Source organism: Centruroides sculpturatus, unplaced genomic scaffold (assembly GCF_000671375.1).
Source record: "Centruroides sculpturatus isolate CEXI.00-Female unplaced genomic scaffold, Cexi_2.0 scaffold48, whole genome shotgun sequence".
NCBI lineage: Eukaryota > Metazoa > Arthropoda > Arachnida > Scorpiones > Buthidae > Centruroides > Centruroides sculpturatus.
This window is the reverse complement of record NW_019384294.1, coordinates 1,244,742-1,262,275: the sequence shown is the minus strand read 5'-3', so window position 1 is coordinate 1,262,275 and position 17,534 is coordinate 1,244,742. Positions and strand designations below refer to the sequence as shown.

Genomic DNA, 17,534 nt, shown 5'->3' with positions numbered 1-17,534 from the left:
CGTATTTTGGAAATGTTGAGTCGGATTAGTGTAGAATCGATTAATTTTATGGAAGAAAACCTTTCAATCAGCCGTAGTCCGTAAACTTGACACGTGTCGGGCTGTGATTGGAACGACTTGTAAGAAATCGGATTCCTAATAAATTGGAACGTATCTATATCTTATAGGGGGGTCGACTGTATGTTCGAATTTCATGTTGTATCCTGAAAATTTCGTATGCTGGGGCATTCATATCCTGAGGTACCACTGTAAGTGATAAGACTGTTACATTTTCAGTCTATAACTAAGACCTACTTCAGGTAGATTTTTTCAAAATTGAATCTTACTGGTACTGGCATCCTAGAATAAGAAAGATTCAATTTTGAACTTTATAAAAAATTTTCTTCTTTATTTAATGAAATCAGAATGATAAAAGCATTTTTAACTCCAAATAATTTGAAATGCCTAGTCTTAAATAAAATAAAACAATTTGGTTTATTAATTTTTCAAAATTTTATTACTAATGCAAGAATTTATCTCTCTTACTAAACTATCTACTCTAAGCTCAAAACTTTATAATATACTGTAAATTCTTACTTGGAGCCTGACAAATCAGACTGCATAATTCAAAAAAATTTTTTCAAAAAATTGTACAGTAATTTAAAATTTCTTGATAACAGCAAAAATTATAATTAATGAGTGTTTTTAATATCCAAAAGTCTTTGCAAATACCTTTATATTACTGTATTCAATAAGTTACTAAAGACAATACATTGATGTATGGTATACTGTCACAAAATTCAATGAGCTCATTTCCTGGAAATAATAAATTCAGCAGTATAACTCAGCTCAGTAAAACTTTTCTTTATAGACAATTATAATAAATTACAATACTATATAGCCACCTTCTCATTTTCCATGTCATTGAAGAAAACACACCTCTAACTCAGACAACATTCATTATTTAGTCTCTATTAGTACAAATTAGCAAAAGTTTATTGTAATTCCAAATTTAAATTGTTATAATTGTAGAATTGAAGAAAAATATCACTATTTCAAAGTCAATGTTACAATTACAATGAATTTTTTAAATATTAAGAAAAAAGAGTAAAATAATTTCATAATTTAAATTTATGTGCTTTATATTATACTATATAAAAATAATTAACTTACAGTATAATCAATAAGACTCTTATATAGATATTTCATTCGTTTCTTCATTGAAAATTCAAAGTCAAAAGTTCTTCTTCTTTTCGTATCACCCCAGAGACTACCAAATAGACCTTTTTTTCCTTTACGTTTTGGTGTACGTTCATCATCATCATCACTATCTGAATCCTAATTTCATTAACAGAAACATTATATATATATTAGGATTTATTACACACTATGTAGAATTTAAAATAATTTTATTTATTTAATATATATATAAATACATTAAAAAAAAAAGAAAAAATTTGCTGTAAATATATAGTCTATTGATATTATAAATATCTTTGATAAGAGACTATACAGCAATCAAAATGTTAGAGAAATTTGTGATTTTCATTCCTACAAGATTAAGTTTATAACTCAGGCAATAGCAGCTTTTACAGAAGAAGCAAGATAGAGCAAGCAGAGGAGAAAAATACCTTCATGTGCAAGTTAATCAGCTCCCTGGCTTTGGACTGCATAATTTTTTGGAGCTTCACAGCATCCTGGAGGACAAAAGAAAAGGTCAAACTGTTTACTTGTGCATGCAAGGAAACCAGAACACACATTACTCATGCAAGCAAACAAATACTCATCACAAAAAAACGAAAGAAAAATGCCATTTATCATAGAAGCGAATTATATCGCTACTAACAATAATATATATTCAATGTTATATTTAAATAATTTACTTTTATAAATATATATAATAAAATTTCTGAATTTGATAATATTAATTATAAGCAGAGATTTTTCTGTTACAATAAATAAGAACAAATGTAACTGTATTATATCTTAGAGCATTTGCTCATTTTGTTATTATTAAATCATTGTTTGGACCAATTAGTATTTTTTTAGTAAATATTTAAATTATAATTATTTAATTATAACTAGTAAAACCTTTAACTGTATAAAGTGATGTTTGAACAAGTCAGAAAGATTGTTTATTGATTTCTAAGAGTATAAATGCCAATCTTTAACTGATAAATAAACTTATTTGGAACAACTTAAGAAATTTAAGCATCAAATATTTTATTTATAAAGATCATTTACATGATTCAAGTTTTACATAATGAAAAGAGATGCAAAGTATCAATTATCAACATTAGAAATGAAAAAAAGAGTAGATAATAATATTATCAGTAGTAGTTGATTTATTAATTTGCTTTTGCAGTAGACACATAATGTAAAAAAAAAATACTGCTAAATCTATAACATGAAACAGGAAGCACCAATATCAGGAACAAGAATAATTAGGTCAAAGTATTATTTTTATCACAAGTAAGAGTTGTTTTAAAAAAAATACAGCACTGAAAGTATATTCACTAATACAATGAAACATTTTAATAATAAATTGGTTAAAAAATGTTTCCTGCTTCACTTCTGAGTTTTTCTGTACTACATATTTATATTTTTAATATTCAGATATTTGATTTCTAACATTTTTATCATTATTATTTCTTCATTATACAATAAGTCATGTAAATTGAGAAATCACTATCTCTTTTCTAGTAAGAAATTTACTCAAATTAAAACTAAAGCAGTANATATATATATATATACAATAAATCAGTTTATTTTATCAAATAAAGTTTGACATTGACACTCTTAACACATCAAAAGCTAATTTAATATTTCTTCAGTTTAAATAATGCAACAAAATTTGTTCATTACCATTTGTCATTAGAATTGTTGTTTACAAATTAAGATTCAATTACATTGTTTACATAATTTATAAAATGTTTTAAGTATAATAATAAGAATAAATATGATTATTTTATATTGATGTACTATAAATTAATTAAATCAAAAATAATTTATTGAATTAATACTAAAAGTATATTTGAATTTTTGAAATTCAAAATCATAAAATAAGGACTGAAAATGAAAAAAAAAAAATTATATTAACTAAACTTTAACATTTCAATCATAATATAAAACAATAATAATAGGATGAAGAAGTACTTAAAAGATATTATTTACACTAAAGTGACAAAAGTTATAAGTAGCCAGTAATCAAGAAATACACAAGTTATCATGAGCTGGGATTGTTACCAGCTCCCCAACAGATGTTGCTGTGAGAGGTTGATATTCCACTAACAAGAAGATGGCTAGACATTCACCTCTCCAATTCGAATGAAACTTGATAAGCACATAGCTCTAAATACAAAGAGATCCTTGTCCAAATAATAGGTCCCACTTCTCAAGTATTTCCATAAAATAGGCCTCTGAAAATTGTGTATGCAGCTTATAAGTTTTTTAGAAGTTACACTTCTTGTAATTGAGACAATCTAGTGGATAAAATGCTAGGCATAGGAACTGCTCAATGTAGGTTTGCATCTTTGCACTTTTAGTTTTGTTTTTTATGTGTAACAAAATTATTTTATTATTTTACAATATCATTAGAATTATTATTACTATTGTTGTTTCTCAAAGCTTATAAGATTAAAAAACGTGCCACCATTTCCTGTTTAATGAAACAAAGTCTCTGTAGATTTAACTATTGTATGACATTATATAAAATTTTTATCTCTTCATATTTATTTTCAGATATTTTTGCTCCTACTTATATACTGTATCAACACAAGTGAATAAGCTTCAGACATTACTGCAGATGAACAAAAAAGACAAGTCTGATATGAAGTTGGGTAGCATAGTTACAGTGTTTTTTTAATTGTTAATGTTATAGACAATGTCCTCAGGCACTCATGTTTATTACATTTCAAATATAACAAATATAATTCTATTTGAAAATTAATATAAAGAAGTAAACATTTTATTCATTGACATAGAAAAGTTAATTTACAGAGACTTCATTTTCACTAAACAAGAAATAACATCACAATTTTTTTTATCTTGTTTTATAAGCTTTCATGACAATTGTGTAACCTAACATCAATGGGGTTTTTCAGCAAGCATTGTCTTGCTGAAAAACCAGGTCTGCAGTTATTAGGGAAAGATCCAGGAACACACATCTGATTTATGCATTATGGTTTACCTCCTACATCATCACTGAACATATGGTAGAAACAATGATATATGCCTTGCATCTCCATCCATCAATTTTATACAGTTGTGACATGTATTTCTACCTTCATGGTCAACTATTATTTCTGACTGCTACCAAGTACAAAATTAGGCATGGTATACATGCCTAATTTTGTGGTGAACTGCATTCAAGAGGAGAGCCTACTCAATATTAGGTTACTATTCCATGACGTTTATCAATTCAGTGTACTTTATTACCATAATTATTAAACAATAGTTGTAACATTTTTCTAGAATTAATATTCTCGAAATCAGTATATAATTCTAATCTTTATTAAAAATTTATTAAAATTCCATATATGCATATGTGTTTGAAACATTTCTTCTAATAGCAATAGTAGTTGTGTTTTAAAAATAAACCTGATAAATTGGTCCAAACTATGAATTGTAATAAACTGTTTGTCTTCTTAGTTTAAAAATAAAATATGCAAATTTAGACACTTGAAAAATATAACTCAATACAATTTCTAATATCTATCTACTTTTGTACTCAAATGTTAATCATCAAATAAATATTTATAACTGAAGTATAAATGATCAAATTCAGAAAAATTATATTTAAATTATTAACTAAAACTTTAATAAAACATTGAAGATATTATTTATTAAGTAAACTTTTAAATCAATAAATTATTAAAATACTATTTTTTTTTAATCTTTTAAAACTTCTTTGTCTACAATTATTCCATAATTTAAGAATACATACTAATGCTAACAGTTGTAAAGAAGTCAGTTTATTAAAAGTGATTAAACATTTCTTGAAATGCATTACAAAAAGCAGGAATGAATCTTAATATGAGATGTTTTTGAATTTCAAATAATGTTTAACCATTTTTAATAAACTGACTTCTTTACAATTGTTAGCATTAGTGTTTAATTCATAAAAATAAAACAACAAAATATTTATTAATATAATAAATATTTACTAAAAGTAGATGGTAAATAGAACCATAAATGATGAAAAATTTAACATGAAATTCTGCAAAAACTGCATATCAACTACAATTCTCTGAAATTTTGAGCTAGCAAATCAATGGATAAAGTGAATAAAACAATTTTTTTTTAATTCTATTTTTAGCAGTTTTTTTTTAAATTACTGTTTACTGTCATTCAAAATAATTTGAATATTTCAAACAAAATGATATAGATCAAGTGCCATATATATACAAAGTTTATATTATTTTGATACATGACTTCTGTTTAATCCAAACCTATCTCAGACTAAGAAAAAACAAAATTAGTTAATATCTTTTCTATTACAATTTGCTTGTGCCAACGATAGATCTGACATCTAGCGGTATTAGTGCAAACTACGTAATGGCAGCTGCTATGGGTATAAAGTCTGTGGTCTGTTAGAATTAGAAAGTGTTCAACCTACAATGGTAAATAATAAGTATTGCTGTGAATTTGGATGTAAGTCTAAAGGTTCATCAAACTCAGTACATATGCGCACATTCCCAAAAATTTAAATTACTACGAAAAAAGTGGGAAATAAAACTGAAGTTATCACTTCAGTTTCACCAAGACCTAATTTTTCTGAGTTTAAAATTCTTTTATTTTTTACAAACGTTTTCAACCTATTTAATATAGGCCCTCGTCAGGTTTGATATTATAAATGTTCCAAAATGGAACGTTCCATTTTTTAATACTAACTTTAAAATAAATTTAAAGAAGTGTGTATATTAAATAAACAAATAAAACATAGAAAACGAAGCTGAACAAAATTGAAAACGTTTGTAAAAATAAAAGAATTTTGTGTTGGTGAAACTGAAGTGAATTAGTTGCTAAGAGATGGATAGATATGAAGTTATGTTTTAGCATTTCCTCTCCTTATAAGACATCTTTTTCGATCACCCACATATTCTAAAATGTCACAAAGTGTAATCATCATGACTTAAACAACTACGAAATCAACTAGGATTAATGTCGGACACAAATATGGATAAAACGTTTTGACTACAGAGAGAAAGATATTAAAAAGACAACACACACATGTAACTCTCATATGTTGCCACGCATGCTATACCCTTTGTGGCAGCCAATTTGGTCGACTCATACACCACCTATATTTACTGGCACAAGCAAATAAACATATTTCAAACTCAAATTGTTTCAATGTTAAAACATATAGTGATTAAATACTTAAAAAACTCATCTTTGAATACGATACCATTCTCATTTTTCTTTCATACAAGCATTTTAAGCTCCTTTGATAAAAACTACTTTGAATCTGTCAAAGATTCTAAATGTCAATGTTCTATATTGGAATGTCTGCTCATGCAATGATGTATCTTCTGAAATTTTTAACATACTGAAAATGAGGTAACAGCATTTTCTGTGGCCATGTACTGTACTTTCTAATGTTCTGGGATATGTGATGATTTGTGTTGTGACTTCATATTTGTAAAATTATATCTTGTGGGACCGCAATAGAGAATTCTTATTTTCTTCTCATAAAACAAAGCTTTATATATTTATTTATAAAGCCTCCTTAGAAGGAGTTTGCATAAACCAAAAAGACTAAAACTTTCTCTGCTGTCTGGAAATTGTTTTATGAGAACCCAAATAAGAATTTTCTACTATGGTCTCAATAGATATAATTTTACAAATAACAAGTCAATACATAAACTATCACATATCCCAGAACAATAGAAAATACATAGTCAAAGAAAACACTGTTACATCGTTTTCAATATTTAAAAAATTTTTTAAATCTTAGAAGACAAGTCATTGCATGAGCAGAAATTCCAAAATAGAACATTGACATTTAGAATCTTTGACAGATTCAAAGTAGTTTTTATCAAAAGAGCTGAAAATGTTTGCCTGAAAGAAAAACGAGAACAGAATTGTACTCAAAGATGTATTTTTTCAAGTACTTAAATTTTATTCTAGCTTGAATTCTATTAAATATACTGAGTAGTAATAAATTCATTAAATATAAAATTTAATTTCTTATTAGACTATAAATTACAAATGATAAAACTAAATTAAATTCAAATTTCATCTTATACTTAAAAAGTTACCTTATAGATCTTAGATTCAGGTCTGTTATATTTCCTAGCATTTTCAAACATTAAGTTCATGTCATCTACTACATCCATAGTACTATTGTATTGTCCCGTCTATAAAAGAATAATATATAAATGAAATATTTACAAAAGAACTAATAAAAATTTTAATGCATTTTAATTATTATTTCAGCATTTAATATATGTATGTAGTAGAGTCAAAAATAAACTGAACTTATGTTATTAACATAATATAAGTTCAGTTTATATTATGTTAATATAAACTGAATTATAAACATTATTGACATAATATAAATTATATTAAAAATATTTACAGAAGACTATTTTTAATAAAAACATCTTCTATAGCTATATAGTGGTAAGAATGTAGCTATATGCCAACATTCTTACCACTAATTAAAACAGTTTCACAGCCCATTCTACATTAGCTCCTTGAATGCAATCATTGCAGCTTCATCAGAACAGCAAAACAAATATGATACATTTTCAACTCATTCTGAAGAATTACAAAGACACGTGAAATTCCAAATGTCAACCATATTGCCTAGTGATTATCTATGATCTCTTCAAAAACTCAAAAAGTCATTTATTCATTTTTTTCTGATGCTCATCAGCATGAACAGGAATCATTCTCTGTTGTGAATCAACAGAAAATGATCAGCATCCAGATACACAAGCAGTACAACAGAGTATTTTAAAGGTCAATTTGTTAAAATTTTATAACAAATTTTAGATAACAACAAATTTTTAAAAATTCTTGTTACTTATTTTAATAAAGTCCAAACCTCAAAGTTCATAACCTTTAAAATACATTATTTATACACTTGTGTATGCAACATAGTGTTTTATCTTATTCTTTCTTAAGCAAGTTAAATGTCTTGGTAAAGTTTTTACCGACTTTGATGCAGAATTTAATGTTAATTTGTTGTTTATGATATTCATTTCAGAATTCCAAAAGTGCATACCTATTTGCTCTAATACTTTAGCATTTTGTGTTCTAATCCATCTGAATACAGACATGTTGTACAAGGGTTATATCTTTAAGAAAATGTTTGAACATCCATGCACTCACAATTATAGTCATTACTAAAGAATTTTAACAATTTGGTTTATTTTTGAGTCTACTACATATGAAAATCTACTGTTACATAAGAAATGAAAAAAAAACTAGAATCATAAATTTTCCATTATTTTTACAAAAACCAATTATTTTCTTCATTTTGATAAAATGTTCAATTAAAAAAAATGTCTAAATTTTGTTATATTATTCTAAAATTTAGAAAACTTGTAACAACTAAACACTTTACATAAATTTAATTATATGCAAGATTAATTAAATATAATAAATCATTTATAAAAAAAAACATCTATTATTATTCTATTACAAAAAATTTTTAAGAATTCTTGTTACTTATTTTAATAAAGTCCAAAACAAAAATTTAAGCTCTTTAGAATCTGTCATTATGTTAAAAATTAGCCAAATTCTAAACTACAAATTATCAATAACTAATTTATTATACTAATTTGTCAATTGTTTATTTACATATATTAATTTAATGCTGTCCTATTTATTATGAGTACATTTAACTTCTATTTAACTTCTTTTTGTTATATGATTCATTCATTTATATTGTATAGTTTTTGCTACATCTTGCTCATATAAATTCATTCATAGTTACAAAGATGACATGATGCAATCTAAAATATATTCCTTTTATGGTTTAAAAGATGGTTATTGTTGTCACTTTCTTCTATAGTATAGTATTTTAACTAAAGTTGACCTAATTTTCTCAGCAAATGATTTTTTTTCTTTTATGTAAACAGTTTACATCAGGGGTGTCCAACCCGCGGCCCGCGGGCCGCATGCGGCCCAAGGCAAGTTCCAATGCGGCCCAATAAACATGTAAACAAAACTGACAAATGTTTTAATTTTTTATTATTTATTTATTTTAACGGCATAAACTAAAAAAAAAGATGTTTCACAAAGCCGTAAACCTTTATTCATATTTTATTTTTGAGTGGAAAGAAAATATTTTCAAATACTTGGAGATGTGTGAATGCAAAAGGATTACTAAATTTACCTGGAGTTGTGACTCAAAGGATTATAGACCCAAATTTGGGAAAAGGAGGGAAAGATGTGAAAGGACAAAAGATGTAGTAGTGAGAAACGTTAAATAGATCTTCTGTTAATCAAATATGGACCCGTAATTTTTCAACCTTTTTCACTTCTTTATCTTTTGTCTTTAGCCTCTTTTTCCCGCACTTGGGTCTTTAATCCTTTGATTCACAACTCCAGCTTTATTTAGCATTTCTTCCAACGTTGCAAGATTAGGCTACATTGCACCAAATTTGGCTACTTTTTTTTTGCTTGACGTAAAAAATATAATTTGGCGCTTTGGCTACTTTTTCGGCTACATATTATTTGTAACTATATTAATTGAATAAAAATGCACTTTAAAATGTCGTTTCGTCGCTTTTTATTAATTAGAGACCCAAATAAAACAAATATTTGTGTTTTTCAAATAAATTTTCTTTAGTCTCTTTTATAATAAATGAATTTATCTATTTCTAAGTAAAAATTGAAAGTGTCTGTAGAAGTAATTTTTTAAAATATCCTTTTTCGTGATAAAGTTTTAATACTTATTATTATAATCTAGACATGTTAATCCTTAAATATACTTGTATATTGGGCCACAAGTATATATTATATATACTTGTGGCCCAAAACTCCTTGACTTCTTCCAATGCGGCCCAGAGAAACAAAAAGGTTGGACACCCCTGGTTTACATAAAAGTTAAATATAACAAAATGCATTAAATATAAAATTTATTAAACAGATACCATGTTCACAAATTATGAATTTAGGTAAATTTCTATGTAGAGAAAAGTTTGTCCACATCCCTGGCATATAAACACACTCCCATAGAATTTTGCTTAAATATCTCTACCTGTTCTACTATAATGTACTGTAAGTATTGTAAAAAAGAGGTGAACTTTTTTACAACTTTAGTTTCATTCTCCAAAATTTTGGCATCTTCCTGTTTGGCAAAGTATGCTAATGTAAAATTAAGCCTATTATGTATTAAACTACTTTATTTATGTTTAAATGTATTTCTCCAAGTTACTACTAGTGTAACCTGTTCTACATAAGTTGTTTTCAATCTTACTACTTTCAATTTAGCAGATATACGTCCCAGTTTTGTTTCTCTGATAATAACAATAGATAATAACAATAGAGTTGCTAATTTGGTCAACATCAAGCTTGATACATCAATTGATTAATACCAGATCTTGACACCATATTGTTAACCTATCCCATGTTGAAATATTTTCTGTTGTGTGTCACACCATGTTGAATTTTTGTCGATGTTAAGCCTAACGAAAATTACACATTTTTGAAAAAAATAATAGTGGCTATTTTACTGTCCGAAATTACTTTTTTATTTTGCACAAACAAAATAGACATATTAATAAATATAAAACCAAAAAAACATTATATTTCAGAAGTTACTTTTAATATAAAAATTATAACAACTAGCAACATCTAGTTTCAAAAACATTCCGATGCTGAAATGAGATATCTTGGATCAACTTGTCAAGGTCATCATGTTTCAGCCCGAAACATTTCAGGAATATTGGGGAACAGGTTAATATCTTTCAAATAGGCATTTATACATTGCTCATCCTTCCATATAATAAGTAAGTTATTAACATATCTGGGTAATTTTATATTAGCTCTATATTTAGCAACAACTCTATTCCATTTAACTACTACTTTGATTAAATCTCCCAAATTTGGATAGCTATTAGAATACTCATCTCTTGCCTAGAAAAACTTTGATCTATTATAAAATAAAAGTTGGATAAAATTATGTCTAAATAATCTGTTACACTTTTAAATGATATAATATTTCAGCCTATCATATGACAAATCAAATTCCTACTAGAGCCATGGCTGTTTGTATTCTAACTGAAGGAAATTTCAAAAACTTTTGAAATATCATCTTTATTCTTCTCAGTTTTAGACAGTGCATTAATGATGTATAAGGAATTGTTGATCAAATAAAAAACTTAAATTGCATATTTGTTAATATTTTATTCCTTTTTTGTAACTATTTATATTAATTTTTAGTAGTATTTTAATATTTATATTATGTGATAATTTAAACTGTTATTTAATTCTATACTATGCAATATTCCATTCCTACAACTGAAGTAAAAGGCTGAAAACATTTTTACTCATAATAAAACATTTGACTAACTGAAAAAGCAATGCAAATTTCTATTTTTACAATATAAAGTCAAGAATTTTGCAATGTAAAGATATTAAAGAATATTAATTCTTAAAAATCATTATTCATTATATATGTTAGAGTCACAGACTGTAAAAAGCTCATTGAGCAAAAACCCGACTACATCACATTCTGGCTTCTCAGATTCAGCAACAACATGAATTCCATGTTACTGTTGAACATTTTGTGCATTTTCAAAAATGTGCATAATGCATTTTGACATATTCAATAAGACCACTAAGCAAAATTCATATAGAGATTCTTTTAATAAATCAATCAAAACATAACCTGCCAATGTGAAAGTGTCACAACACATTGTGATGCTTATTAATGCAGCCATGACACAATGTGATAAAAATATCTGTGCAAAAATTTGTTACTTATTCATGCACAGATATTTTTAATAAATAACTTATGTATACAATCAAACCTTGGTTTTTGAATATAATTTGTTCCTAAAAGTTGTTCAAACACCAATGTGTTCTAAAACTGAAACAATTTTCTCATAAGAAAAAATATAAAATGGATTCCCAAAACATAGCCTTTTTTTACCTTTTTAGTTGTATTTTATGCATAAAATGCCTATAAATGCAATATTATAATACATTAACAAATTTTTGTTATTTAATTTGATTAAAGCACCTTTAAACATGAATTCTTGGATGCCATTTATATTATGTGAATGTCAATTAATGCAGTTTTTATTAATTTGATTTTGATTCAACTGCAGCATGTACCAAAAACTGAAATAGTATCTTTCTGCACGCAGATTGAAATCTAATTTAAATAGAAATGTCATTAATGATTTGTGATGTGACATCTAATGATGCAAGATGATCTCGGCACAATTAACTTCTGAATCAATAGTCCTGTTGTTAATTGGTCAAGCCATCAACTTTCTTTAACTACCTATACTTTCTATGTTGATCATCTATGTGTCTCTAATCTGTGGCTGGCTCTTTCCAAGTAGCTTGTTCAGCAACCAGTGCAATTATGAGTTCAAAATTCTGTTTGTAAACTTAATTATTCAAAAAGTGAGGCATTCAAACTGAAATTTGACTGTAATTTCCACAAAAGTACTAATTCTGAACAATGTTTATTATTAGAAAAATACTCATTAATGAAAGTTCCTGTCACAAAACATTATATGACTAAAAGAACAATAGTAAATAAATGTAACTCTTCATTTTCTTTTATAGTTCACAGTCAAGAAGACAATTTGTTGTCAATTGTTTTGTCTATAAATCCTTGTTACTTATATATGATACTTTAAATCCTAGATATCTACAAAAAGTATTATAAATTTAAGTCAAATAAATTTAATTCAAATAAAGAAATTTATTTGTAAGTCACTTTATCAATTGATTGCAAATTTGTTTTCAATAATAACACTCCCACAAAGAGATCAATCCAAACAAATTTTTATATTAAAGTTAGTAAAAAATAATGATAAATAGAAGTTTCTATCTTAGAAATTTAAGGCTTAGACATAAGATTAATGAGACTAACTGTTCATTTTTAGTATAATTCTCAATTTAGATATAATAAAGAAATCTGTTACTTATTTTTACACACATATTTTTATCACATTGTATCATGGGTGTATTAATAAGCAACCACAACATGTTGTGACATTTTCATATTGCCAGATCATGTTTTGGTTGACTATTAAATGAATCTTGACACAAATTTTGCTTTGTGGTCTTATTGAATATGTTAAAACACACATGCATTTTTGAAAGTGCCACAGAATGTGTGGTGGTTGATTTTTTCACTCAATGAGTGTTTTCAGTCTTTGAGCCTAAAATATATAATAAAATATTAAATTTTCTCTGCTTACAGACATTAATTAATTCAACAATCTAACAAAATTATATTAACAAATAGAAATCAGAATTAATTTCATATCTTAAAAAGTATCTGATCCAAACATTTAACATTACAAGTTTATCTAATATCTTTGGTAATCTCCTATTATATTGCTCATCATGGCCAATGTACAACACAAAGATCTGGCAATGGTTTGCTTTGCATATAGTTGCAACTGTATTGTAGGTTCATGTTTTATCATTCATTTGTGCAGAAAACAGGCAAAGTTGATTTTACTTTAAGTCTGTACTATTCAGATTGCAGATGATTTTCATTTGGTAAGAGGTCTCTAAAAAAGTTTTCACTAAAGGAATCTCATACTCTGTGTAGTAGAGATATCAGAGCCTTATCACATTGAGGATATAAATATGACACTTCTTTACTTAAAATGCAACTTTATTTCTGCATGCATTTTGCTCCATAAGATCTCTTCAACCAAACCTGAACAAACAGATAGCTACAATCAATATAAAATTATAAAAAATAAAAACAATTAGCATTAATATTAATGTTTTTTAATAGCACTGTGCAATTGGCATTTCACAATGGTTTAAACAATGATACAGCAGATTTCCGCATGATCTGATAACATGTGCCACCAAAAAACAAATAATATCAAATCACATCATGCATCAGCCATGGCTGGTAATGTGCTAAGAGAATACCAAATTTTTTCAAGTAGTTTTTATATTCTTTTAATAATATAAATAATTATTTATCAAATATAGTAATATAATAGTAAAAATTTTAAACAGATATAATTATTTTATGATAATATGAAACAATTATTATCTTTCTCAATCTTTCATTTTATTTTCATAGCTTTTTTTTTCAAATAAACATTAGTTAAATAAAAATTTGTCAATCTCACCTTAATTTTAGTCCGAATCTTAAATAAAGATATAGGCTGTTTAATTTCTTTATAGTAGTCTGGATAAGATCTGTAAAATATAACTTTGAGTCAATATTTTAATAATTATTACTACTTATTACTATTAAAACTAATAATTATTATTATTTTATTAGCATATTATTATTATTATTAAATTAATATTCACCTTCTTGAAGGTAACCGTTGAAAGGGCTCAGATAACAAATGACTTGGTGATTTCTGGTAATTTTTTACAGTTTCATATAACTGCCATTGAGGATTTGTATCTGCATCATCTGGCCCTGATTCATTTCCTTCATCTTGTGCTTCATTACTTTCCTCAACCATATTTTCAATTCCAGTAGAACTGTAAGAGGGAGTGTTGCTTCCTCTATCATCAAAATCAGATTCATATTGCAATGCAGCTGTAATTGCAGACCATTTCTGGCCACTTGCCATTCTTCTAGCTCTAAATATAAAATGAAAGTAAAAAAAGAAACATTTAATATAAACATTAAAAAAACATTAATTTAGAAACCAAAATGTTAAAATAAACAAAAAAATTTCTGATAAGAGTTTATTATTTATACACAAACTATGAAAATTAAAATACAATAACTCTTGTTCACTTACAATACCATTAGGTGGAAAAGGTATTTCCCTATATTAAAACAACAATACAACAAGATTTTGCTTTAGTTTTACAGTCTGTCTTCTGATTCTTTATTTTTTTAATTAAAATCATATTGACATAAGTTAAAACCTCTGTCTTTGACATAGATAATTTTTTTCAATAATATACAATAATGTTATATTCATTAACCAAATGGCTATGCAATAATTTATCAACATACCAATATGGAATGCCAGACTTAAATCTGGATTTTCATAATTTATCATAAATAATTATGGCTGGGATTTCACTACCCATTCTTTATCAATGTTGACTGATATAGGTCTGGTCCATGCAGAATGAGTGAAAATTAAGTACAGCCATATGATATATAACAGAGGTCATCAACTTATTCATTTCCCATCCTCAGCTATTTTAAAGTGTATTATTGAAGGACCCGAATTTAAAATTTTATAAACACTAATCCAAAATAAAAAACAAATTTTATAAAGACAATGTTATCACAGAAATGGAAACATGAATGAAATTATTATATTCAAAATTTAACATTTATTTTGAAATAAGCATTAAACAAAACTATAATTTTAAAATATTACCAGTTTATGTTATTTTTAATAAAAACATTGTCTATCAAAATTCAGCAATCTAGATCAAAAGAGTAACTATATCGAAAACAGAGTATCATGATATAGTTATCCTCAATGCAGCCATGACACAACGTGATAAAAATATCTGTGCAAAAATTTGTTACCTATTTTTGCACAGATATTTTTAATAANAAACATGAATGAAATTATTATATTCAAAATTTAACATTTATTTTGAAATAAGCATTAAACAAAACTATAATTTTAAAATATTACCAGTTTATGTTATTTTTAATAAAAACATTGTCTATCAAAATTCAGCAACCCAAATCAAAAGAGTAATTATATCGAAAACAGAGTATCATGATATAGTTATCCTCACAACTGAATATATTTGACACTAGTTTTATCTGATGATGAAAATGTAAAAGGTGAATAAGTTTTCAATTCTCAATCAGTACAAGAGATAAAATTGGAAATATACTTCTGGCTTGATGTTGATTTTGACTTTTTTGGCATAGATAGATGAATATGTATGATTCAAACTATGTCATAAATGTAATTTGCAAGATGTGTTGCCATATTCAAATTTCTTAAGAATAAAACTAACATATGAAGACTATCAGGTGTGGTACATAACTGAAATCTCAGTATCATCAGAATAAATTGTCTTCTAAATTAGTTTGGATAATTCATGAATTTATTAATCTCTATAGAAACTCTCCACACTTGTTATTGATTAATTGCAAATATGGAATAATATTAGTAGTTTGTTATGATGGAAATACACGTGATCAAAAAGTATCAGAAATGGTTCAATAAAATGCAAAATTTGAATTTTTTCATCAAAATTTATTTTGTCTCTTTCAAAGTAATCCCCTCCCACTGCAATACACTTATGCTAATGTTTTTTCTGATCTTTAAAATATGCTTTAAAATCATTTTCATGAAAGTTCTTCAGAACTCAAGGCAAATTTTGTTTTACGGCACCAATCATATTTTGTTTTATGGTAATTATGGGACTGTTCCCATAATTAGCATTATAAAAATTAGCAGTGCATGAAATAATACAAAACAAGCATATCTAAAATCATTAATAACTATAAATATATTTCTATCATTATTTTTATTTAACATTTAAAAAATTCTATAAACAAACAAGAATAATTATAAGCAGTTTTTACATGGTGTAGATAGAACAGACATAATGAGAAATATCAAAATTATTAGAAAATGTAATACATTATTCACTTTATAATAGTTTTAGATAAATGCAAGATAAAAATAACCCTTACCTTATCCTCTCACTAATTTTTGCAGGTAAAGATCTTCTTTGATCAATCTCTGTTTTCTTATTGATTATTACTTTCCTTAAGGCAGCAGCATCCTAAACAAATTTTAAGCATTTATTTTTATGTACTAATATAAACAAAATTAAAAAGCCCAAGAAAAAAACATTATATGTTATATTTTCCTTTCTCAAGTTAAAATAATCATAAAGATAAATACTAAGTATTTTCATCTAAATATATAAAACTGAATTCATGTCTGTCTGTCTTTTCGAGTATCATGAGAGGACAGCTGAACCAATTTATGTGAAACTTTGTATATATATTATTCAAGATAGTCCTGGAAAGGATATAGACCCTTTTTCCCAGGGCTGTGGAGTCATGTAAAAGTCTACCGACTCCAACTCCAACTTTTCCTTACCATCTGACTCCGACTCCGACTAGGGGCAGACTTGTTACCGAAAGAGACCCAGAAATTCTGATGTCATCACGTGACCTCAGAATAAAATATTCAATAAATAGAGTTGTAATAAAGATAGAGCATAGAAACTTTTTATTCCAAAGCTAAAAGACTTCTCTAAGTAATATATAAATATGTATTCAATAATTTTTACTTTTCCAGCTGTTATATATAACAGAGGAAAAGTGTAGCGCTCGGTAAAAAAATGACCCCTCCCAAATTTTTACATTTTCGGACTCAGGACACCTTGAAATTTTGAGATATGCAAAAGATTTGAGGTTTTTT

At 26.4% G+C, this 17,534-nt stretch overlaps 1 protein-coding gene across 1 annotated transcript in view; it reads right to left on the bottom strand.

The window, feature by feature from the left end:
- LOC111619293 (protein polybromo-1-like) overlaps positions 1–17,534 on the bottom strand; it is a 169,674-nt gene that overhangs the window by 79,527 nt on the left and 72,613 nt on the right. Inside the window, exons 6-11 of the mRNA XM_023361020.1 lie at positions 16,796–16,887; positions 14,467–14,748; positions 14,280–14,349; positions 7,242–7,340; positions 1,611–1,676; positions 1,153–1,317 (exon numbers count right to left, since the gene is read on the bottom strand). Coding sequence (XP_023216788.1) covers positions 1,153–1,317; positions 1,611–1,676; positions 7,242–7,340; positions 14,280–14,349; positions 14,467–14,748; positions 16,796–16,887 — 774 coding nt within the window. The remainder of the gene's footprint in view (positions 1–1,152; positions 1,318–1,610; positions 1,677–7,241; positions 7,341–14,279; positions 14,350–14,466; positions 14,749–16,795; positions 16,888–17,534) is intronic.